The sequence below is a fragment of the Mesocricetus auratus genome, unplaced genomic scaffold (genome assembly GCF_017639785.1).
Source record: "Mesocricetus auratus isolate SY011 unplaced genomic scaffold, BCM_Maur_2.0 Super-Scaffold_100008, whole genome shotgun sequence".
Lineage (NCBI taxonomy): Eukaryota > Metazoa > Chordata > Mammalia > Rodentia > Cricetidae > Mesocricetus > Mesocricetus auratus.
Window position 1 is genome coordinate 2,441,423 of NW_024429192.1, and position 26,520 is coordinate 2,467,942.

Here is a 26,520-nt window from a genome sequence, read left to right on the forward strand (position 1 = left end):
ATTAAAGGTGTGCGCCACCACCGCCCAGCGGCAGTTCACTTTTAAGAATTGTTTGGTTTCTTCGAGTTGAAGCCTCACTATCTGGTCCAGGCCGGTGCTGGGCTCTCTCTTCTCCTGCCTCTGTCTCCCGAGGGCTATCCTGTGAATAAGTACCATGGTGTCCAGTGCACTGGCATTCTGAGAGTCTAGAAACATTTGGGAATGAGTCTGGTGGGAAACTGAAAATTCAGCAATAGCGCAAGCCCACAGCTGTGCTGCAATGGGAAGCAAATGGGATTACTGATGGGAGGGTCTCCTCTCTCTGCTGAGCGCGGTAAAGAGAAGCAGGGGAACCCTTATAAAGACTTGGGAGAGAAAGGATGTATGACAGTCCCCAAGGACACTGTGTTGTTAACACCGGGCCTCAACAAGGGAGCAGATGGATCATAATCTTGCCGAGAATGAAACTGTTAGCACCAGGAGAGCATTTAAAAACTGATGCTGTTTGTGCCGGCCCCATCCGGAAGGCTTTCCCGAGTGTGACTGGGGGCATTCTTCAGCACACATGATGAGTGTGCAAGCAAGTTAGTGCTTACATAGGGTCACAATAAATAATACTCATAGCCGATAAATTATGTCGGCAAAAGCGAGCATTTATTTGAATATTGTTGGAAAGACATACTGTAATGGCTCCGGAGAGAGAAATATGTATGGTTTGGAAGTATTTTCTTTTGCATTTCGATCTATTCAGTATAATAACATGTATTTGCCCAAGATTTCTTTTTTTAAAAAATATTTTCTTCATTCATTTATGTGTGTGTGTGTGTGTGTGCATAGAGTATTGGTGTGTGTATGTGTGTGTGTATGATTGTGTATGTGTGTATATTTATGCATGTGTGTATGTGTGTGTGTATGCCCGTGGAGGTCAGTGGACTATTTGCAGGAGTGGCCTTTCTTCTTCCATGAAGGTCCCTGGGATCAAACTCAGGTTGTCAGTATTGGCAGCAGCAAGCACCTGTGTCCCCTGAGCCATCTCGCCATCCTCCGAGACTTCTTTAACCTTAAAGATGCTGGAGAAACATTTGAAAGAAGTTTTTACTAGAAGATATTCTACTACCTCAGTGCAGCTGCTGTCCCGTTGCATTTGTTTTTAAACAGGCTTATAGTTTATCTGTCCTACTGATCATATGTCTTAGAGTTTCTATCGCCGTGGCAAAACACACAAATGGTTTACCTCAAAGAGGGAAATATGCAAATTAACATTTTCAGCATGACTTCCAGAGGGTCGTTGGCCACTTCTGCTGCTCACAAAATAGAGGAGGAAGTTTGGTGGCAGAGATGAAAGCACTCTCCGTGCACGTAAGTGTGGCTTTCCCAGTCTGTGCTCACCACCCTCAACAATTCAAGCAACATTTATCAGAACCCAGTCGACTTTCCGAAGTCACCATGTTTGTACAGCTGCTCTTGAATCCTTAAAGGAAACCAAAACGTAAGTCCGTAATGAGAACACTCAAAGTTGAAAACAAAAAATAATCAACACAAGAAGCCATTTTGTGGCATGCAGAAAGGAGGGAAAGTTTCCTGGGAGACAAGGAGTGGGCCTGAGACGCTGCTTGGGACGGCCTCCCCCGCTTGCAAACGCCTCCACAAGCTTTGACCTCACCCGCTTTCCCTCGTCCTATGCAACGAATTTATTTTAAGGTTGCTTCAGTCGATCCTTACTAGGAGACAGGTTCAAGTTGGAGTGTGGCGAATGGAAGCACCTCGTGGACATCACATTGATAACCACGGATATAAACAGAACTCGGGGCTGGGCAACAGCTCAGTTGCTAAAGGACGTGGGGTGCATGGGGCGTGTTCCGTAATCCCGGTGCTGGGGAGACAGGGGAGGATTCCTGAGGCTCTAGGCTCAGTGAGAGACCCTTTCTCAAAGAATAAGTGACTGTTGTCCTGTGGCTTCCCCATTCATTTGCACAGACATGCACACACAGGGACGTGTGCTCATACACAGACGTGCACACACAGGGACATGTGCTCACCCACAGACGTGCACACACAGGGACGTGTGCTCACACACACATGCACACACAGGGACATGTGTTCACACACACATGCACACACAGGGACATGTGCTCACACACAGACATGCACACACAGGGACGTGTGCTCACACACAGACGTGCACACACAGGGATGTGTGCTCACACACAGATATGGACACACACGCAGGCATGCGTAGTGGTGCCTCACCACTGTAACAGTTAAATATTTGTCAGACTTGACTTCAAGAAAGTGTAAGGGCTGGAGAGATGACTTGATGTCTCAGAGCACCCGCTGCTCTAATTGGGGACTGTACTTTGATTTCCAGCACTCAGCGTGCTGACAACTGCCTATGACTATAGTTCCAGGGGATCTGAAGCCCCAGTCTGGCATTGGAGGGTACCTGCATGCACACAGCACACATGCATACAGCTAGGCAAACACACACACACGGACACATGCAATACATTTTAAAGAAAACACTTAAAAGAAGAAGAGACAAGAAATATGAGGGCGTTTATAGAGTCAAATCCTTGTGGAGTGTGACGGGAGATAAGAATCTTTAAGGGGTTGAGGAATTCAAAAATTAGCTGTGGGGGTCCCTCTTCGGTAGGACAGGTACCTACAGCTCGGGGGATGGCTCAGTAGACAGAGCCCCTACCAGGAAAACAGTAAGGACCGGAGTTGCGACCCCAAGAAGCTATGTTAGAGCTGGGCAGGCATGGCCTACCTGTGATCCCGCTCTTAGAAGGCAGAGACAGAGGCTCCTAGAGGCCAGATGGATAGCTAGAACTGTCAGCCTCTGGTCTGGCGAGATAACAGAGAGCAATCAGGGAAGGCTCCTGGTGTCAGCTTTGGTCTTCCCCACGCACGTGTACCTACCCACACACCTGTGCCCACCTGCCCACAGGCAAAAGTGTATGCACGCATACAACATATGGCCATACACATGCCAAAAAAAGGGGAGAAAGAAACATTTACCTGTGATTCCATTCTATTCATTTGATTTTTCCCCTTGCTGAGTCTGTTTGTTAAGATAATATAAGCAGGCTTGGTGGCGGATGCCTGTTATATCAAGCACTTGGAAGGTAGAGAGTCTGAGGCTATCCTGGGCTATACACCGAGACCTTCTTCTCTCCATAATTATGGTACTGGATCAGTTTCCAGTTAACTTGGTGTGCCCTTGCCACCAGAAGAGTTGCCTTTGATTTTTTCTTTTGGTTCTGCAAGACTTTTTAGGTGTTTTTGGGAGCATAGCAGAGGTATAACTGAGCTCCCAGTAGGTGTTCTTGTCACTGGAGGTGACATGTGTTTGGATTCCTGCCCTGTGCGGCTGATGAATGGGGGGGCTCTCATCCGAATGGGTGGGGAAGGTCTCTTAGTTGGCTCCATCCTGAAACCCAGTTGCTCCCCTGTCTAAAAAAATCATCATTTCCAACAACAAGAGCTGGGGTTCTCCATGTTCATAACCAGAGAGACAGAAAATCCAACCGGACATCCATCGCTGTCGGAGGAGTCACAAGTGCATTGGTCACAGCGACCGGATGTAAGCCCAGGCCTCCCCTTGATGTTCAAAGAGCTAAAATTGGGTTTTGAAATTCCCTCAAGTCTCAAGCTGACACTCCATGAGTTACTTATACAGGGCGCTCTGTGTATTTGATCCGAAATATCAAAATAAAAATAAACAAAGCAAGCACAGACCCCCTTGACATCCTGGAGCCAAACTCAGCCATTCTCAGCTGCTGGAATCTTCTTTCGGCTGGTTCCGGGATGCTACACACACAGGAAGATCTGGTCACCAACGCTCCAGTCAGAAGAAAACGAGCCTGTTGTCCTGCTCTCCTCCATCTTCAGCACATGTGGGCAGTCTGTAGGACTGAGGAAGCTGAGTCTGAGTCGGGTCCCACCGTCCTGGCATGCAAGGGGCTGCCATTTCTGTGTCTCCCGTGGACCTGTCATTATACTCCAGGATACAAGGGGAGGGGAGCATTCTTTGCACGGAAGAGCCATATCCTGGGACACTGGGTTGGGACTCACCTGCCTTTGGAGGATTTTGTTGGTGTCTCCTTGAGGGAAAATGGCTTCTCAAAGGAAGCTTCCGGCTCTGTGACTTAAGCCCCTGCTTCTCAGCCCCCACAGATGGATGCTATAACTAGCTACCATTGTCAGCCCAGCATGAGGCCCCAGGGGCCAACAAGGACAAGGAGAGGGGTGGCTTGAAGCGGACCTGGGGACACCAGTCCTCACAGACCACTACGATGACTCTTGGCGTTTGTCGTTTCTGTAGACATCTTGGTTCTATCCCTGATGCTGCATCCCCCCCAACCCCCCCCTACTCCCTTGTTGTATTTCCTGGTCCTGTTTCCCTCTGTCTTGCTGTGGACAGCCAGGCTGTGGTCATCTTGGTTTTGAACTCTTCCCATTGTCTGGCTTTGTGGCTGGTGTTCCCGCTGTGGTCGCCCACCACACAGAGGGGAATCATGCTTTGTTTTGTGAACTAGCTGGACTCTGTGGAGTTCAGGGACACACGACGTAGCTTTCTCCCCTCTGGCTCACTGCTCGTGTCCAGTCATGCTTATCCGTCCCTTCCCCAATCTCCTCAAGCGCCAAACTTGCCTCATGACTTCCAGACACTGAAGGGCAGTTTAATGATGGAAAATCTGTGTAAACCTGATGTATACCTGGAAATCCAGAGAGACAGAGAGAGAGACAGAGAGATATAGAGAAAGATCCCCTGAGTATCAGTGAAGGGTATTTGTGGAGAGGCTCATAGTTCTTATCTTAAATATTGAGGAGGAAGATGCATAAATCTTTTATTTCCAAATTATGTTGTTTCAACGACCCCATATTTTTTAAAGGAGTAATTTTATTTTGTTTTGTGTGTGGGAGTGTTTGCCTGCATATATGCATGTATGTGTGTATCGTGTGTGTGCAGTGCCCACAGAAGCCAGAAGAGAGTGTTGGATCCCCCTGGAACCGGTGTTACAAATGGTTGTGAGCTTTTATGTGGGTGTTGGAAGAGCAGCCACTGCTCTTAAACACTGCGCCATCTCTCCAGCCCAAAGACCACCTTAAAAAAAAAAAAGGACAGAGATAGAGAGACAGACATACACAGAGACAGGCAGGGGGAGAGAGGGAGAGAATGAGAGAGAGAGAGAGGGAGAGAGAGAGAGAGAGAGAGAGAGAGAGAGAGAGAGAGAGAGAGAGAGAGAGAGAGGAGCACACAGTATAACCTTCCAATGTGTGTCCCCACTTCTGCCAGCTGGGCCTGGCCTCCTGAGTTGTTCCCCCACATCTCCAAACACCACAAGGTTGGAGACCAAGCTTTCTGCACGTGAGCTTGTGTTGGGGGTGTGTCATACTCAAGACACAAGTACCTTTCATCCCTCCCAGGCTGTTTCCTGGCCCTCAGGACTCCTCCTGTGGGTGTTTAGCTCCTCTCTGTCTTACCAACAGCTGACATCTTCTTGTCAATATTCATATTGCTGACACATGGTGGTTAGGAAAATCTGTTGGGAAGATTTTGTCCCCACCCCCTTAAGCTTTTGGGAGACGGGGAGGTGGCTGATGCCTGAAATTCATACTACAGTGTCACCGGCACACTTTGTCTGGTCTGTATACTCTCTGAGACACAGGCTCTGTTCTCTGTAGCCTTCCTACCTGGGGCCCCAAGCCCAGCCTGCCCCAACCTGGATGCTTGGGCAAGTTAAGCCATGCCTCTGGATGGCCATCCGTGTTTGCCTTTGACCAGTAGGTGTTTCCATTTTCTTCCTGCACCAACTGAGCTCCAGGGGTATGTCATGAAGCCTCGTCTGCAGGGCTAGCACCCCCTGGGCAGGCTCTGCTGTTCACAGATGGCGGCTAGGCACAGTTGAGTTGGGCTGGCTGTTCACACTCATCCTCCATTATCTGGCAGCTGTATTTTTGGAGTTCCTTAGTCTGGCTTGCACAACTCTGTCTTTTTGTGCTCTGACCAGGCCAGCTGTTACCTCACGAGGCTGGTAGCATGCCTCTCTCTGGCAAAGCTCGGTTCCCTGGGATTTTGTGACATCTTTTTGGATCCATTGTGGCTTCTCAGCTGTGTTATGGATAATTTGCACTGTCAGATAAATACCCTTAGGATAAATGAAATATTAATAATTCTATCATGCTGATTTAAAAATGTCCATTGCACATATTCAATAGAATCCTCTCTGGGATTTTACTTTGGTCTTAAAAATCAGGTCCAACACTGTCTCCACCATAAATAAGTCAAGCCATTCTTTGAGCCCAGAGGTTTTGGCATGAAAACACTGCACAGTATAGCCCAGCATACCGAATCTTAGCTCATGATTTCAAAGTTCGTATTCCCTTTGCAACAACTGGAAATGAAATACTGCCCTTACCACTGTCCATGGAAAATAGTTAACTAGGCAGTAATCCGTATTGGCTTTGGGTTTGGAGAAAAAAAAGAAACTTGGAGACACCTTTGTGGGCTGAGGCTTTTCACAGCCTTGGAAACATAACGGCACAGTCTTCTTGCCATGGAGTGCATGGAGACAGGGAAGATGACGAGCCAATGCTCAGCCCTGCCTGATGGTGAAAGTAGCTACAGCCATGCAGGAAACATTGAAATATGTTCAGAATTGTGAAGGGTCTATTCTTAGTTTTGAAAACTGGAAAACACATAATCTGAAAAAAAAAAGAGTGCGAAGCTTCTCTTAGCTGAACATGATACACGAATACATTTAAATTTTTTTTCCCAATTAAGAAACACATCTATAAAGAGTTTAGCGGGAAAGCAAGGGCCCCTTATAATTGGCTTTGGAAACCCCAGGGCAGGCCTGTCACCTTTTGACCTTTGCTTCCTTCATGTTACCTGCTCCTCCCTTCTCTCCCTTTTCTTCTCTCTTCTGTCTCTTACTTCTGCAAGGTTGCATCCTGGCTCTGTCCGTCAACAGTCTGCCTGTATTTCCCTTCTCGTGGCAAGGGCTTGGTTGTGACGTTTGGACAATTTGAAGTGAGCGTCTGTCTTCACTCAGGCCAGGATGATTTGGGTGGAGTTGGCTGGGAGCTTCCTGAGAGGAATGGAAGGAAACATTTGTACATAATATCGCCGATGGCAAATATTGATTTTGATTCAATACCCAAGCCATTTTCTAATTTGAAAGTGTTTTCGATGGAAACAGACTCAGTGTTCTGGTTTCTGCAGCTATGATTGTACGGAATATAGTATTTGTGAATGGGTGTTTTCCTTGGAAAGTTGTAAAAGCACAGATATGCATGTATAGCTAAAAAAAGGCAAAAAAGAAAGAAATTGAGTTTTAGATTTTGTGTGCCAGAATATTCTAAGCAAGACTTTTTTTTTCTTTTTAACGTGGTGATATTCTAATCTTAAAAAAAAAACTTTGTAGCATTTACAAACTGAAAGAGTTGCTTTTTTATTCTTTCAAACTAAAAATCATTGTTTAATGATAGCCTGTGGGATGATTTTATTATAAGTGTGCATGCATGTTCGTGTATGTGCTTGGTAGTGTGTGTGTGTGTGTGTGTCTGTCTGTCTGTCTGTCTGTCTGTGTGTGTGTGGTCAGCTTCAGGTGTCAGTCCTCAGGCACTGCCCACTTTGCTTTTTGAGAAGCCTCTTTGGGATGCCGTGCTCTCAGACTAAGCCAACCTGGCTGACTAGGGAGCCTCAGGCTGCTCTCCCCAGCACCGGGATTAAAGCCTGTAGAACCTGCTGTGCCTGGCTTTTCCCTGGGGACTGAACTCAGGGTCCCATGTCTGTGAGGCCAGCATTCTTCTGGCCCGGACACTTCTCCAGTTCCCTCTCCCCCACCTCCAAGGGATGTTTAATGAACACTGACTCTGTTTTGAGCAGACAACATACCACGGCAATGACCTGGGAAGCCACTGGTATTAATTTTGGGGGCTCTGAGAAATGGAAATAGTGATGTCTTCTCTACAAGAGCCCGTGTGCCTTAGCTTGGCCCCACCTTTATTTTATTACCAAATTTTCTTTCGTAACACCCAATTCCCTCACAAGAGTAGAATGTCCCGGCCATCTCTCTCTCTCTCTCTCTCTCTCTCTCTCTCTCTCTCTCTCTCTCTCTCTCTCAGGAAGATTTTCACCCCCCTCCCTTAGGATATTTTAAAATAGTGTTTTTAAGAAATAGATTTTGATGTTAACTATGCAGTTAATCTTGGTTATTTATATTTGGGGAAATAAGACTTGAAATTTTAAATTTAATTTCAGGTCGTTCCAAGACCTTTGGTGACCCAAGAAAAGCTGTGTTGGTCAAGAGCAGGGCAAATGACTGCCAGAGAAAAAAGATGGCGGGGCCAAGAACAAGTAAAGGTAAACATGAAGAGCTATGGCATAAATAAGGCACCGCCCCCTCTGTTGCTGTTTGGAGACAGCTCGTCACTCTAAGTTCAGTTTAAGGGTTTCATCAGTGGCCCTGAGGGGATGGGGTCATCTGCATGTGGTGTTTAGGGGGCGGGGACCTCTGGGAGGTGACAGAGCAAATCGGATCTTTACGGTGACACGCCCTTGCCCGAGTCCTAGATGAGGCGAGAAGCTACATAAAGATGCAACATCTCCTGCTCTGTTGTGATGTAGAATAGGGAGGAGGGTCTATGACACGTTGTTTGGACTTTGGTCTAAACCTCCTTCTTCATAATAGTCTGCTTCCGGTATTTTATTACAGCAATGAAGTATCTATCACAGCTGACCACCCCTCAGTTAAGATTTTTAAAGAAAGTGCACACATGTAAACACTTGGTATTTGTGGTCCCAAACCTCCACAGATCCCCTCAGATACTTCCCCCAAACCACAGGCTGGGTCTCAGCCTGTTCCTTCTTCCCACACTTCGGATTTCAGAGTCAATCCTGATGCCTTTAAAGTTCCTCTATCCACCACCTACATTCTCCCTCTGCCCTTCAGGAAGAATGTAGGGGCCAAGGGCAGTGTCCGTACATGCATGCTTTTATAATGTCTTCGTGCTCCTCCCAAAGGCAGGTGTTTCATGCAATACAGTAGCATCCTCATTTACGGAGGCCACACAAAGACGAGTGAGTCCCTGTTGACCAACTGTGCCTCAAAGCAAGAACAAAGTCAGAAAGTGAGATAAAGCCAGCATCTCACAGGCAGGGCACACACACCCTGTGCTCCCTGGTCAATGTGTGCCCCACCCCCTCAGAAAAAAAGCACTCCATAGGGAAGGTTACATGTGGCTCACAGATTTCAGTCCCAGAGTCCCAGGAGTAATTACCAGATGTGGGGTCGGGGGGAAGGGGCGTGGTGGCACATAATGCTGGCGACATTCCCTGAACAGAGTTGCTCTCCAGGAAGAAACACTGTAGTGTCAGCAGATGGAGTACGTCTGGCCACCAGGGGCTTTTGCTCCTTATGAGTTACTGTTTTATCACGGTGTCCAGTGGAAGCATACAAGTAAGCCATCCACCGCTGCCGTAACGAAACAGCAGAGACTGGAAGGTTTACATAGTAGAAAGGCTCGTAGTTCTTTGGGTTGCAAGTTCAAGATTAAGGGGTGGGAAGGCTGGCTCCTTTTAAGGACTCTCGGGAACATCTGTGCCAGGCCTCCTTTGTTTTTGTGATGGGTGTCCATCCTTTTCTTCCCTTGATAAAAGTTGATCTCTGATCCCCCCCACCCCAGTGTGTGTGTGTGTGTGTGTGTGTGTGTGTGTGTGTGTGTGTGTTGAGTACCTGCATGCATGAGTAATTTCATGTATGGGGCTCACACATGTGTGCAGTACACATCCATGTGCGTGCACATGCATGCAGAGACCTGATGTTGATACCGAGAGTCTTCTCCAATCACTCTCCACAATATTCATGGGGGCAAAATCTCTCATTTGAACACAGCATTCCCTCACATAGCTAGTCTAGTCAACCAGCCTGCTCTGGGGGACCCTAGATTCTGCCCTCTGGGGCTGGAATTATAGCAGGTTCACCAAGCTCACCTGACATTTATGTGGACTCTGGTGATCCAAACTCTGGCCTTTATGTATACTTGTGCAGCAAGTATTTTAACTGCCGGCCCATCTCCTCAGCACATACATACATACATACATACATACATACATTTCAAAAATATACTTTTAGAACACCACATAAACTGCATGAGGGAATCATTTTAATTTCATTCTGCATGTAAAGCCCCTATCTCCGACCACAGACAAACTTAGGAACTGGTAGGACTCCAACACATAAACGGGGAGAGGGGGGAAATGATGGAAGTCAGATTCCGGGAGTGGGCAATCATTCGTTTACAAAGATGAGCTGGTGTTTCCCAAAGAAGCCCCCAGGCTTTGATAGACATGGGCAAACCGAGTTTCTCACCCTTCTCTGTCTCCCTCTCTCTCTGCTGCTGTGGAAGTTCTCTGTTACTGGGACAAAACAAAAAGCAGAGACAAGTAAACTTAAAAGGTGGGAAGGCTTGTCTTGGCTCGGGGTTGGAGAGGTTTTCATTCATGTTTATTGGCCCTGTCGCTCTGGGACCACAGAAGTCTAGTGCATCGTGGTGAGGGTATGGGGTCGTGGAGGCTGCCCGTGTTATGGTTGCTGGAAGAGATGGGAAGGGACTGGAGTCTCGATATCCGCTCAGCACCATGCCTCTGACAGCCTCACCTCCTCCTTCTAGGCCCTTCTAAAGGCTCTTGCTAGGGTTCCAGGCTTGGGGCCAGGCCTTCAACTCATGGTCTCCCCAATGGTACCTGCTTATTTCCGGGTATCTGCCGTTGCTGGACTCGAGCAGGCCGGGGAGGCACAGAGTTAAGGTGGCCTCACTCTCTGTGTTTGCACAGGCTGCAGAGGGAGAGCCTCTTTAACTGTGGCCCCTTGAGTCCTCCTGCCCTTCACTCCCTGGTATTCTTGGGAGGTCCCAGCCTGGGACCAGTGGGTGCTGATGCTCCTAGCAGGAGTCCCAGAAGCCAATCATCAGAGGTCTCTATGTGATTGTGCTGTGGGTAGACACCCACACGCCTGCTCCACCCTGACCCAGAGCAAGTGCATCTGGGCCAGCTCCGTCAAGGGCTTCCCAGTCTTCCTTGCTGTGGGCCACTTTGCCTAAACTGTTTACACGTAATGACTAGGTAGCTTAACATTGGAAAAAGAAATTGACAAAGGGCCCTTACAAAATGTAGCAGATTAGTTATTATTTTACTTCATGTAGCAACAGTTTATTTCCATATCAGAATAATCCAGTTGGGGTACTTTTGCTTTTGTCTCTCATATGTGTGTGTATGCATGTGGTGTGTGCATGTGTGTGGGTGTACATGTTCATGTGTGTGTATGCATGTGTGCTGTGCACATATTTATATGTGTGTATGTATGTGGTGTGTGTATGTGTGTGGGTGCACATGTTCATGTGTGTGTATGCTTGTGGTGTGTGTATGCATGTGGGTGCACATGATCATGTGTGTATGTGTTTGTGGAGGCTTGAGGTTGATGTTAGGAGTCTTCCTCAATTGAGCCCCACCTTATTCATTGAGGCAGGGTCTCTCAACTGAGCCCAGAGCTTTGAGAATCGGCTAGTCTGGCTAGTCAGCTGACTCCAGGGATCCCATCTCTGTCTTCTGAGCACAGGATGTACAAGTGGCTGTGTACCAGTTTGAGACTCATGTTAGTTCCTGGTATCTGAACCTCAGTCTGCATGCAGGGAAGGTAAGAGCTTTAACTACAGAGCCATCTCCCCAGCCTGGTTTTTACTTCCTTCATGTCACCGGTTCCCTCCCAATAAAATGCCTCATGCTTCCTACACTGAGAGATATCACAGACTTAGTCCATCCTCCCCATCCCGAGAGCCTGAAAGGGTTCACAGAAGAGGCTCCACTTGCCTACCAGACAGTTAAGGTAGCTTCCAGCCAAGCCTCACGTTTATTTCCAGACACTAAACACACAATGATTCTGTCAACAGCACTCAATTATTCAACACTCTAACACTGAGAATCTGTTTAGTTTTGCTACCACCACCAGCCTGGAGTTAGCATCCAAAACCATGGGTTTGGGGGCTCAATTCCTCCAGGTATCCTCATTTCAGATACCGGATGAGTCTCCACGTGACTCACACTTGGCCTCAACTTGATTGCAACATCCTGGAGTACCCATGAATTCACTTTTGGTTTCAATAACTTTTTGAGATGACTCATAGAACTCAAGAGAGCGAGGTACCACTACATTGGGTAGGGAGGACAACCATGGTGAGCTGATGAGGGTATTTACAGTGTGAGTCTCAGAAGGATTCAGATGTGAGTACGGTTTCCTGCACCCATCTGTTGTGTAACAGTTTCTTCTGTGATGGAAACATTCTATCCAGTGGGATATTTACCTTCTTTAAGCAGGAAGGCAAACAACTCAATACAGTTTCAGGAAGTCCCTGAAATCAACCAGATTCACTAGAAGCCTCTCTGCAGGAATAATCAATAAAAGCTGAGAATTGTTTCAAGGCAAGAGAAGCAGAGCAGCAAGGAAAATCCTTGAGACCTGTTGCCCGGAAGAAGCAGAAACCAGCCTGGAAGAGGTTTAGATGAGCAGAGTCGCTTGTAAAGGACGCTCTCCAACCTGTTGAGCCGCCTGCACACTTTGCCGTGTGCTCCAGGTTCCCAGCTTTTGTGAGCTGTCACCCATGCTGGGGTGGGCCTTGGTGATGCAGCTCTCTTTGAGTCATTTCTGCTCTAATAAGTAACACCTTACCCATATCCCTGTAAGCAATCTCTAGTGGCTTGAATGAGAATGGTCTCATAAGCTCATCATATATTTGAGTTGTCAGGAACCAGGGAGTGACACTATTTGAAAGGATCAGGGCGTATGGGCTTGTTGGAGGAAGTGTGTCACTGGGGTGGGCTTTGAGATTTCCAAAGGTCATGGCAAGAATCCAAGGGCCTCTCTCTTTTTGCAGCCTGTGAATCAGGATAGAACTCTCAGCTACTTTTGTAGCACCTGCTACCATGCTCTCCACCATGATGATAATGGACTAAACCTTTGAAATAGCAAGCAAGCTCCCAGTTAAATGGTTTCCTTTATGGCCTTTATGGGAGTTGCTGTGGTCATGCTGTCTCTTTTTAACAATAGAATGTTGACTAAGACAAAAGTCCAGTAAAACTCATTGATTCACCAATTGGGACTTTGGTGGTACCCATGCTTTGGTCTGCCATGGGATTCCTATCTGGGAGTGAGTAGATATGTGTCTTGTGTCTCCACAGAAAAAGTTATGTCACACAACAGCATCTCTTGAGTGTTACTGGGAGTTTCCATGGAACTTTTGTTAAGTAGTCATGGCTGATCAGCTCAGAAAACAATGGTTCACTCCATCTCCATCCTTTTATGCCATCCCGAGGTTGGGGGGTGGGAGAGGGTGAAAGTTTGAAATAGTAATCAGGGTTTGATCTTTCTGGAGACCGGTCCCAACCTAAAGCTGTGCCCAGGCCCATCAGAGGTCATCAACTTAGGAAGGTTTGGGAGCTTCATGCCAGGAATCGGATGAAAAGAGAAAATGCATTCCTAGCCACACACTCCAGTAGCATTGTCCCCATTCTATCTCCTATGAATAAGGAGATTTTGAGGACTCCTTGACATTTATTCCCAGGTTTCTAAGGATGGAGATGGAGACCTGGTTCCTGTTCTACACTGAGCTCCGCACTGTGCTCCAGGACAGCTCTTCTGCCAAGCCTTCTAGAATCTGGTCTTACATCTAGCCAAACTAAGCCACAGGATGGTCTTGTATATATCCTAACCCTAAGCCGTAGGGCGGGCACCTGGGTACCCATAGCTGCTGTTTTTCGGGGCAGGCGTCTTTGGGTGGATGCCAGCCTCTCCTGGCATTTATTCCTTTGGTCAGATTCTGTGTGTCGTTCTGAGATTGGAGAGATGACTATATTGGTTACGTCCCCCACTGCTGCGACAAAATACCTGACAAAAGCAATTTACAGAAGAAAGAGCTTCTTTTGGCTCAGACTTGGAGGGGACCTCATGGTAGGGAAAGCATGGTTGCAAACACAGTACCCGGGGAAACAGAGAGAGGAAAATGCTGGTGCTGAGATCATTCGTCCGTGAGCCCAGCCAACTGGAAATAGGACGTCTGGGTCGAGGTGACATCCGTTTCTCTTCCACTCTTGTCTTTGAGAGTTTTTTTTTAATGGCTCTGGCTGAAAAAGCTTGAAGTAAGGGCTAAGGACCTTGATAATTCAGGGCATAGTGTGTAGATCAATAACCCGTGGCCACAAAACTGCAGGCCTATAAAGCTGCCCCATCCACCTTGGTGGCTTAAAACATCTAGCACACGTTTAGTTCAGGGCCCTTTTGGGGATGACACAGGAGGAGGACGGATGTCAAGTCCCTTGGCTTCTCTCTGCGAGGGACTGCGACCTGGAAGTGCAAGCCAAGCTTCCTTCCTCCCACCAAGTTGCTTGGTGCGGGGTGTCTGTTACTCAAAAGAAGTGAAACCAGGACACTGGCTTTGGGGGTTAGGTGTCCCGTCTGACCTGAGTCCTGGCTCTGTTGGCTACTAACGGATGGTCCTGACAGAGCTATCCCTGGCCAAGTCTTTGTGGCCTCACCTGGGCAGCAGGAATTATCACTTGGAGTCAAAACCAGGATGAAAAAAGTCAAATGTCTTTGTGGTCCTTTAGACCCTGGGGCTGTCACTGTGCTGAGTGTGCTAAATGGTGGCTGCGCTCTTAAGAACTAAGTAGTGAAGCCCATGCTGGTCACACAACTGTCATCCCAGCACTGGGGAGGAGGAGGAGGCAGGATGATCAAGAGTTTAAGACCCTGGCTGCAAAATAAAACACAGTGAACTTAATGACGAGGCACAAAGAGATGTGTAGGTAGCGTTCGTTTGCATTGGAACCTCTAAGGTCCATTTTTGTTTGTTTGTTTGCTTTTATTGACGCAATAGGAAACACTTTGTGTTTTGTCTGATTTCTCTGTTTAAAAATTTTTTCTTATTGATGCAACAGGAAACACTTTGCATTTTGTCTGATTTCTCTATTTAAAGACTCATCAGCGCTGATCAGTTAGTTAGAGCAGGATGTGTGAGTTGCATGTGATGCCAGCCATCTTTCTGAAAACGCGTGTTCACGGTTGGGGGCCTAATTGCACCCAGTTGTTGGTTTAGATGCGGTATTGAAGTACATGTGTGAGGTAGAGTGGTCAGGGTCAGGGTGCCTTCCACGTCTGCTACTTCGAGACTTTGTCATTTCAGTTATTTTGAAATGTCCCCTTCATCCTTGTCCTCCAGCATCAGAAGTTACTGCTCGTCTAGGGCGATGCAGGCCATTTCAAGATAAGAGCTGGGCAGTTTCTTCTGGACTTGTAGACCAAGTTTGGCTGAAAGTGAGTGGCATCATGGGCGGACAGGGGCAAACCCTATTCACCTAAGGATGTCCTGGGGCAGACGTGCTGAACATCTCTAAGGCCTGCCCTATTCTGTGAGTCTTCCTGGGGAATCAACACCAGAAGAGCGGTTGATCGCTAACCCTCGTCCCTTCTTGTCTTGCAGCTGTTGCGGGTTCTGCATGGCTGGTGAGTGAGCCGGCCTGCTGAAGGTCATGATCCAGACTGTCCCTGACCCTGCAGCTCATATTAAGGTAAGCTCCATCCTGGCCGGCAGGTGGTTCCAGCTTCCTCCTCAAGCTACGCTGTCACGGTGAACTTGTATCGACTAACACACGGTCCAGGCAGCTAAGTCAACGGTCCAGGCAGCTAAGTCAAGGACAGGCTCCAGCTCACTGGGCGCTCAGGAAGTGGCTTTCACAGTTTTAAATACTTGAAGAGATAAAGTTTTTAAAGGACTGTTTTATGACGCATAAATTGCACAAAATTTACATCTCCTGGATGCAGGGGTAGTTTTAAAGTGCATTTATTTACTACCATTGCGTGTGTCTGAGTGCAGGTATGTGCCTGGTGCAATATACTTTTGGAGGTCAGAGGACAACTTTCTGGGGTTGGCTTTCTGCTTCTACCTTTATGTGGGTCCCGGGGGACTGAATGCAGGCCACCAGACTTCCTCGGCAGGTGCCTTTCCTGCCCAGCCATGTCTCTGTCCCTCAGGGTGTTCTATAGGAAGCCAGCAGGCTCATGGTGGTAGAGTTGAATAGTAGCGGCTAGTGGGTGTGGCCCCAAGCTGAAAGCCTCCACTCCCCCTCTGGACCTTTATAGGGAAGCAGTTGTTGGCTCTGTTTTAATTCCACCTTTGTGGGGATCGTGTAGGAAGTGGCTGGAGGTGGACTGTTGGGTTTCAGGGTCCAAATGTGTGTGTGTGTCTGTGTGACTATGTGTGTGTGAATCTCTGTGGGTAGGTGTGAATCTGTGCGTGCGTGCATGTGTGTGTGTGTGTGTGTGTGTGTGTGTACATGCTGTGTTGAAATGTTGACCTTGATCCTGTGCAGACAGCCACGGCTGCCATGAGTTGAGGAGCCCAGGTGACACTGTGTCACCCGCATTCTCCACAGCCTGTGGCTCTTAGGATCTCCCCACCCTCCCTCCAATGACGCTGGGGGATGGGTGTGATGCAGGTGTCCCGTTTGTGACTGAGCACGCCACAGACTGCACCTCTCTGCATTTTGACTGGGCGTGAGTCTTCTGTCTAGTGCGCACATACACTTGTTAGTGGGGCCTGAGAGTGCCGTGGTCCATTTTCAGTCTTGCGTCTTCATAAGACAATAGTTCTATGGATCACTGAGAACATGCTCTGTGTTTTGATGATATGGCCCCCCTTCCTCCCAGACCCGTCCCCTCCCCACCACCACCTTCACTGCCCTACAACCCAACTTTGAGTTTCCTTCCCCGTCCTCTTTTCAGTTTTTCTATGGGACAGATGCTTTTATTTGATCGTGCTCATGAGTGATGTCTTCATTCCTTGAAGAGATGAGCGGCTAACTCCAGGTGTGTGAGGCCGCAGATGTAACAAACGCCCGTGGCCTCTCTTTCAAATAAGCAAAGGTGAACCCCCTAGATGGTGACGTGGATCCCAGGATGTGTTGGTAGCTGTTGTTTATAGTCGTTTCCTAGCTGCACGTGTTCTACGGCTAGGTAGCTGGCAGCCCAGTGGGATAGTTACTGTTAACCATCAGTACAAATTCGGGAATGGCGTGGTGTGTTGTGACGTCACGACCTCACCCCAGAGCTCTTCCAGCCCCAGGGTGATTTGCCATTGGGCTGGCCAGTTGCCGTCCCGCGCATTACCGCATGGACCGTGGCTGTCCTTGGAACTCTGCGGGATACAGCCAGGCTCCGAGTATCTGCTCACTTCGGTTACCAACGTGCGTTTTGGTTTCCTCCGTGACTTTCCTCCAGAACTTGACGGTGCCTCTGGACATTTTGAATCGTGGGTCTCTTTAGTAATGGGGCAAATGCTCTCTGTTTCCTCCCAGAATGTGCATGGGCTTGTACACTTTGATGTGCTCGCTGATCAACTGCAGACTGCGCCAGGATCCCCCCTCCCCGGGGGCTCAGCATCCCTGCTGAGGAATCTCTGCTGGTGATGGAAAGCCCACTGGATGAGTCAATGAAATCAAAGCAAATTCTCATTCCTGCCCAAACCTCATGACTGAAACAAAACAGAACAAGGGAACCCAACCAGTATCCCTTAGATCTCCCCAGAGTGATAGCGGTTCTTGTCAGGGCAGTCTTGATTTCTGTTCAGCACACAGGAGGACAGGTCCACATGCTGCACCCTGGTCTTCAGAGCAAGACTCTCAGCTGGGGTTTGGTTAAAGAAGCGGACCCATGCAGTAGTTTTCAGGTAATGATCCGGTGCTGCTGGTCTGCACACACTCCTTGGAGCATTGTGAGCTCCATGAACGTTCTCCTATCTCTGGATGCCTCTGGCAAGCCCTCTTTGAGATTTCTGTGGGGTGAAAAGCACCAGCGTGCCTTTCCCCTAAAAAACAGAGGGTTTACAAGCATGAAATTGCACGTGCGTCTCCACGGGTTTTGCCGCTTCGATTCTGGTGTCCAGATGTTGAGGTTTGTCCCAAAGCGGGGGCTGTAAAAAGCGGAGAAAGTTCCTTTATATACATATATATGACCAAATTCCAAGACTGAATGAGAATCCTGCCTGTGTTTTGCTTAATTGAGAATGCATGTTTCCCTGAGAGTGCTCTGAAAAGTAAACAGAACGGAGAAAGCATGGCTGTCGATTGTTAGGGACCCTCCGTAGGTTTTCTGGAGAGTGCCATTTGCCTTTTTAAACACAAAGTTTATACGGCTAATCCACTGCTGTTATCAATGCCCTGAATAAACAATGACACTAATTTATAAGGACTTAGCCATTAATCTCATGAACTGTTAATGATGACAGTATTGTTGAGCTGAGTTGGAGACCAAAAGACCAGTGTGGCTTTTGCCAAGTGAGTCTCAGGAGTTTTGTTTTAAAACCCAGGATTAAAACCACATCTTATGGTGTCCCCTGCTGGAACACAGCCAAACATCTTCCCTGACGCCTATGCAAGGGCGGGGTTCTGTGCCTGTGTTCCATGGCTGTGTGGGAGGGTGGCAATGGAAGTTTTACATCTTTCATCACACCTTTCATCAGACAACGGCTCTAGGTTCTGTAGGGAAGACTAGGGGTGGCAGGGTGGCTCCCCTCTGCTATCCCATCCAGCCCCGGAGAGAGAGGCTGTGCTGGGAGAATTATGTACAAGGTAGACAATCCAGATAGACTGTGTCCTTTGTCCAAGATGCTTTGTTCTGGAAGTATAACACTTTCAATTTCAGATTGGTTTTAGATATGGGAATACGTGCATAGTCACACTGATCGTTCTTGGGGTAGGACTAGACTCTAAGCATGGAATTCGTTTCTTTTTTATTTCACTTGCCATCACACACACACACACATCATGAAGGAAATTTTTTGTACAGTGTTCTCACTGAACCTAATGTTTGACCATGGAGGTCAGGTGGGGAATTTGTTAATGTAATGTAATATCTACCCTGCTACAAAAATGTACGGAGTATGCAAAACAAATAATCCCTGACAGTTCTCTCTCTCTCTCTCTCTCTCTCTCTCTCTCTCTCTCTCTCTCTCTCTCTCTCTCTCTCTCTCCCCTCCGTCTCTCTCTCTCCCCTCTCATTTTACCTTAATATATGCCATACATATATGCTAGAGAAGCCTACACTGTGATATTGCTGAGTAGGTAGTTTTGGTTGTAGACCATTGCCAAACAGTTGAACTCAAAGCCTGGAGTGGTTCCGGGTGGTGCACAGCCATTGTACATAGGATAATCAGTAGGAAAGAGTCTTGACTCCATAGTTCTGTTAATTGTGCAGAACCTCTAGGTGATGCTTAGCTTGCTGCTTTAGGACCCTGGCTGCAGGAATCACACAGGGAGCATTAAAGGACTGGGCATCCTGATGTCCCAGCTTTGGGGATTTAACCAACCTTAGAATGGGCTTGGGAGAGTCTTATCTTTTAGAATACCTCCAGGGGACTCTCATGTGTTGGCTGGAGTTAGCAAGCCAGTGTTCATATCCTTCTCCTAAACATTGCTCTGCAGTCATGTAGCTTCTATATTTATTTTTAAATCTCTCATTTAAGCCTTAATTAAACCCAGTGAGTCATGATGGGGAAAAAAGTATGAGGGTATCTTATTGGAAGAAGAGGGGTTTTAGCCACCTTCAGGAAAATGGCAGGATACAAGATTAACTAAAAAAAATCAGTAGCCCTACTATAAAACAGACTATAAATGGACTGAGAAAGAATTCAGAGAAACATCACCCTTTACAATTGCCATAAAAAACATAAAGTACCTTGTGGTAATGCTATACAGGTTAAAGACCTGTATAGCAAGAACTTGGAGTCTTTAAAGAAAGAAATTAAAGAAGACCCCACAAATGGAAAGATCTCCCATGCTCTTGGATAGGTAGGATCAATGTAGTGAAAATGGCAATCTTGCCAAAAGCAATCTACAGATTCAGTGCAGTCCCCATCAAAATCCCAGAAAAATTCTTCACAGACCTTGAAAGAACAATTCTCAACTTTATATGGAAAAAACAAAAGATCCAGGAGCCAAAACAACCCTGTACAATAAAGGAACTTCCGGAGGCATCACCATCCCTGATTTCAAGCTCTATTATAGAGCTATAGTCCTGAAAACAGCTTGGTAGTGGCACAAAAATAGACAGGTAGATCAGTGAAATCCAGTTGAAAACCCTGATATGAACCCACACACCTATGAACATCTGATCTTTGACAAAGAAGCTAAAATTACACAATAGAAAAAAGAAAGCATCTTTAACATAATGGCATAACTGTATGCTTACATGTAGAAGACTGCAGATAGATCCATATTTATCACCATGCACAAAGCTTAAGTCCAAATGGATCAAGGATCTCAACATAAATCCATCCACACTGAACCTCTTAGATGAGAAAGCAGGTGGTACCCTCGAACGAATTGGTACAGGAGACCACTTCCTGAACATAACACCAGTAGCACAGACACTGAGATTTACAATTAATAAATAGGACCTTCTGAATCTAAGAAGCTTCTGTAAGGCAAAGGACATAGTCAACAAGACAAAAGGGCAGCCCACAGATTGGGAAAAGATATTCACTAACCCCACATCCAACAGAGGGCTGATTTCCAAAGTATACAAAAAACTCAAGAAGCTAGTCACCAAAATACCAAATAATCCAATTAAAAAGTGGGGTACAGAACTAAATAGAGAATTCTCAATAGAGGAATCCAAAATGGCTGAAAGACACATAAGAAAGTTCTCAACATTCTTAGTCATCAGGGAAATGCATATCAAAACAACTCTGAGATACATCTTACTCCTGTCAGAATGGCTAAAATCAAAAACACCGATGACAGTTTATGCTGGAGAGGATGTGGAGAGAGGGGGAACACTCCTCCACTGCTGGTGGGAGTGCCAACTTGTACACCCACTTTGGAAATCAGTATGGAGATTCCTCATGAAAATGGAAATCAGGCTACCATAAGATCTAGCAATTCTACTCTTAAGCATATACCCAAAAGATGCATATTCATACAACAAGGACATCTGTTCAACCATGTTCATAGCAGCATTATTTGTAATAGCCAGAACCTGGAAACAATCTAGATGCCCCTCAACTGAAGAATGGATAGAGAAAATGTGGTACATTTACACAATGGAGTACTACTCAGCGGAAAAAAAAAACCAATGGAATCTTGAAATTTGCTGGCAAATGGATGGAACTAGAAGAAACCATCCCGAGTGAGGTTACCCAGTCACAAAAAGATCATTATGCACTCACCCATATATGGATTTTAGACATAGAGTAAAGGATTATCAGCCTACAATCCACAAAGCCAGAGAAGCTAGGAAACAAGGAGGACCCTAAGAGAGACATACACGGTCCCCTGGAAAAGGGGAAAGGGACAAGATCTCCTGAGCTAATTAGGAGCATGGTAGGAGTGGAGAGGAAGAGAAGGAGCTAAGAGGAGGGGAGGGAGGACATGAGGGAGCAGGAAGATCGAGTCAGGGAAAGAACAGAGAAGAGCAAGAAAAGAGATATCTTAATAAAGGGAGCCATTATAGATTTAAAGAGAAATCTGGCACTACAAAAATGGCCAGAGATCTACAAGGATGATTCCAACTAATAATCTAAGCAATAGTGGAGAAACTACCTTAAACGCCCTTCCACAATAATGAGATTGATGACTACTTTATATGCCATCCTAGAGCCTTCATCCAGTAGCTGATCGAAGCAGAAGTTAAACACTGAACTGAACTCCTGGAATTCAGTCACAGAGAGGGAGCAGTAATGAACAAAGGGGTCAAGACCAGGCTGGAGAAACCCACAGAACCAGCTGACCTGAACAAGGGGGAGCTCATAGACCCCAGACTGATAGCTGGGAAACCAGTGTAGAACTGTTCCAGACCCCCTTAATATGGATGTCAGCTTGAAGGTCTGGTCAGTCTATAGGGCTTCTAGTAGTGGATAAGTATTTATCCCTAGTACACGAATGGATTTGGGAGCCCACTCCACATAGAGGGATAGTCTCTCAGTATAGACATACGGGAGAGGGCCTAGGCCCTGTTCCAAATGATATGACAGACTTTGAAGATCCCTCATGTAAGGCCTCACCCTCCCTGGGGAGCAGAAAGGGGATGGGGTAGGAGGTTGGTGGGGAACAGGGGAGGAGGGGTGGGAGAGAGAACTGGGATTGGCATGTAAAACAAGCTTGTTTCTAATTTAAATAAAAAATCAAAAAAGAGGTTTTAGCATAAGGAGGGGGAAGAGAATGAGGGAGGGAATCATGGGGTCTAAAAATAAACAAAATTCATTATATACATGTATGAAAGTATCATTTTTTAAAAAATTGTGCAGTGATGGTCTTTGTTTAAGGGAGCTGGAGTCTAAGATCCTTAGGGTTGCACCTGTGTTGGTTTAAGGAGCATCATGTCTAGAACACAACTTAAAAGTTGAAGTAAAAAAATGCATACTCTGCAGAGGGAGTCGCAACTCAGACATCAAATGCTGCTGTAAGTCATCTCACGATGGTCATCGCTCGGTGGCCGTCAAGGAGTGGCTATCGCACAGTGACATCCATAATGTGGCCATAAAAGTGTGGCCATCACACAACAGTCATCCTTCAGTGGTAATCCTATCGTGGCTGTCACAGAGTGACCATCACATGGTGGCCACCGCAGTGTGAGAGTCACACAGTGGCCATTGTACTGTGGCCATCACACAGACACCAGCACACTCTGGCCTTCACATGGTGGCCATCGAAATCTGAAATTCACACACCGTCCATCACAGGTTGACCGTCCCATGGTGGCAATCACACAGTAACAATCGGTACACAGTGGCAATTACAAAATGACCATCACTCAGTAGCAGTCACACGGTTGCTGTCACACAATGGGCATCCATCAGTGCCAGTCACATCATGACCGCCTAACAGTGGCTGTTACTTGGTGGCCATGACATAGTAACCATCTCATTGTGGCCATCGCAATGATTTTTCACGTGGTAGACATCACCCAATGGCCATCACAGAGTGGCCATCACACAGTGGCTTCCTCGGGGAGGACATCCCACCATGGTCATCACATAGTGGCTTCCACACAATGACCGTCACATAGTAGCTGTCACACAATGATCATCACGTGGAGGCCATCACCCAGTCACCGTGGCACAACGACCTTCACAGAGTGGACATCGCTCAGTGGTTTTCATATAGTGGCTATCACACAATTCTCATCACACAGTGACCGTACCACAGTGACCCATCGCACAGCGGCCAACACATAGAGACCATGGCATGATGGTTGTCACTCAGGTAATCACGCAGTGGCCAAAGCAGAGTGGCTATCACACGGTGACATCACAGAGTGGAAACCACACGGGAACCATCATGCAGTGCACGCCACATGACGATATATATATATATATATATATATATATATATTTTGGTTTTTACGAGACAGGGTTTCTCTGTATTGTTTTGGAGGCTGTAGGTCCAGCCCGGCCTCGAACTCACAGAGATCCGCCTGCCTCTGCCTCCCTAGTGCTGGGATTAAAGGCGTGCGCCACCACCGCCCGGCCACATGGCGATTATTAAGTAGTAGCTATCCCTCAGTGTTCACCACATGGTGGTCATCATAAAATGGCCTCCACTCAGTGACCTTCACACTGTGGTCATTACACAATGACAATTATACAGTGTCAGCCGCACAGCGGTCATCACATAGTGAATATCAACTAGTGGTCATCACGGAGAAGGCCTCTGTACTGGGTGGTTTTGTGTGTGTCAGCTTGACACAGCCTAGAGTCACAGCGGCGGTGTTGCCATGACAGACCTGACCATGTTTTGGGGAGGATTGTGGAAGTGACTTTGGAACTTTGGGCTAGAAAAGCCATGTTGAGAGCTCTGTGGGATGTTCTGTGGGGGCTTAGGAGATAAGGATGCTAAGAGTAGTGCAGAGGATGCTGGCTTGGCTTGCAGAGTTTCAGTGGGAATTTTAAAGACTATCGGGGGCCATTTGTTATTTTGAATTAAGATCCTGTGTGGTACTAGTTCTCTGGGACTGGAGAATCAGCCGTGATTAACAAGACACCAGAACTACTGCAGGGAAACCTTTATGGTACTGGTACAACTGATGCTGGTCAGCTGGAGCTAAGGAATTAATGGTGATTAAGAAGAGACCAGCATCATCGCAGAGGTGAAATATTCTGGGAAGTGTTTTCTGAGAGCCCAGAGAAGCTGTGTCCCAGAGGCGACCATGGATGTGCCTCACGCGTTGCAACCCGACTTGTTAATATCTAAGAGTCACCCAGGTGGTAATGATTTTGAAGGCATGAAGAGATCATGGAGAGCAACCTAGGCTTGGCACCGTGAGAGGCCAGAAGAGGCCACTGGTGAATCTGCTCTTATCAAAATAGTTTGCCTGAGGCTAAAGAATTTTGGATTAATTCCCTTGGCAGAGAAGATCCCCAAATAACCTAGTATAAAGTCTGTTGTGTGGTTACTAGTGTTAACTAGAATGAATATATATAATGAAAAGGAGAAAGCCGAGCAAGGAAAAATGTTTGAGGGGAAAAGCAGCACCAGAACGTATGTTCAAGGAGATAAACAGATTAAGAAATGGAATAGAGGGAGTGGTGACTTCAGGGCAAGATTGCACCCAGCTAAGTGTCCAACTTGCGAAAAGGAACTAAAGAAAAGCTTAGGGCTGGGTGTGGTGGTGCACGCCTTTAGTCCTAGCTCTCTGAACTACAGAGCAAAGTCCCAGAACAGCCCAGCTCAGCTAGTAAAGGAAATCATGGAAAAACAGAAAAGCCGGTGAAGGTGAGGAGGCCATGTTCCAGCCCCAGCAAGCAGCAGAACTTGGCAGCTCCAGTGGCATGGTTCTGGCTTTAGAGAAAAGGACAGAAGAAAGGCATCATTGGAGCCTTCCTCCAGGACTAAGGAAAAGTCGCTGGGGCTAGGCACGTCCATGAATGGAGGCCTAGAGAGGCCGTTCCTTGAATTTGTCAAGGTAGAGCCCGGATTGCCTTGGAGACCCCAAGATGGTGGAGATGCCAGAGGTGTGGGACAGGTGCTGAGGAGAGCCGAGAACAGAGTGTGGAACCAGCCCGAGAGAGAGAAGTGTGTTGGTGTGTTGCAGTCAACAAGGCTGAAAGGAGCTGGAAACCTGAAGAGCGTTTTGACATCAGATGTGGAGATGCAGAGTTTGGAGTTTGCCCAGCTGACTTTCAGTCTTGCTTTGGCCCAGCGTTTCCTCACTATGTCCCCTACTCTATGTTTTGGAACAGTACCGTATACCTGCGCCATTGTATGTTGGAAGTATATGACCTGATTTTTTTTCTCTATTTTGGTTTTACAGTGGATTATAGTTAAGAGATTTTTGTCAATCTCAAGAGAGACCTCAGTTTCACTCAGCAGCCCTCACACTGTGCTCATCACAAAGTGAGAGATAGCATCACAGTGGCCATAACAACCATGACTACCAATGACCGCCACATGGGGCCACCGCACAGTGACTGTAACACGTGGGCAGCCGCATGATGCCCATCACTTGGTGTCTGTCTATCACACAGTGGCCATCACACAGTAAATATTTCACAGTGACCATCATACGCTGGCCATCACACAGCGGGCAATCATACTGTGGGTATCACAGAGAATCCATCAAATTGTGGTTATCCCATTGGGGCCTTTCAAAGAGTGGTTACTGCACAGCAGCCGTCACACAGTGAAAGATCACACAGTGACCATATCACGGTAGTAGCCATCACCCAACGGCCGTCTCAGAGTGACACACAGGCAAGTTCCATCGTCACACAGTGACGGTCGTACAGTGACCGTAACTTGGTGTGCACCACGCAGTGGCCCACGCAGAGTTGCCTTCTCGTTGTGTACTTTACCCTGTGGTGATCACACGGTGAGCATCGCTGTAGGAAACCCATTAAGCGGAAAGTAAGCAACTCAGAATGGCTTCAGGATGTCCCTGAAACTGACCAGATTCACCGGGTACCCCCTTGCCCCAGTAAGCCCCCCTCAAACAGAAGGAAGCTGACCTGCAAAGACTCTCAGAGACCAGCTGCAGAGAAGAGTCTGAGCACAGATCAGCTGCCCAGAAGAAACGGAATCCAGCTGAGCTACCTGGAAGAGGGTTTATACAGAGCCATGAGGGCCCGCCTCCTACAGTGGCACAGGATTTGAAGGGAATCCACGGAGTCAGCGTACTAAGACGTTTTTATCTGAGGGGGTAAGGGAAAAGACACACTCTCTCTCTTTCTCTCTTTCTCTCTTTCTCTCTTTCTCTCTCTCTCTCTCTCTCTCTCTCTCTCTGTCTCTGTCTGTCTGTCTCTCGATGGTTTCCTTTTTCCTGTATTCTTCTTTATTCTCCCTTCATTTTTGCTCTACAGCTTAGATACCCCCAACAAAATCTTTCAGGCAGTATAACAATTACAGTGTGGCTACATTCTCTTTTTCAAGTGAACAACTATAATGAATACAGATTACAAAAAATAAAAAACAACCAAGCTTTTCATTTCCCC

General features: G+C 47.1%; 1 protein-coding gene across 6 annotated transcripts in view; it reads left to right on the top strand.

Moving 5' to 3' along the window:
* Erg (ETS transcription factor ERG) overlaps nt 1–26,520 on the top strand; it is a 208,968-nt gene that overhangs the window by 41,629 nt on the left and 140,819 nt on the right. For 5 of the 6 annotated variants that reach the window (XM_040750404.1, XM_040750410.1, XM_040750409.1 and 2 more), the window contains exons 2-3: nt 8,252–8,353; nt 15,520–15,607. In XM_040750404.1, the coding sequence (XP_040606338.1) occupies nt 15,569–15,607 (39 nt within the window). In that variant the 5' untranslated portion in view covers nt 8,252–8,353; nt 15,520–15,568. The remainder of the gene's footprint in view (nt 1–8,251; nt 8,354–15,519; nt 15,608–26,520) is intronic. The other variant, XM_040750407.1, reaches the window with a different exon arrangement.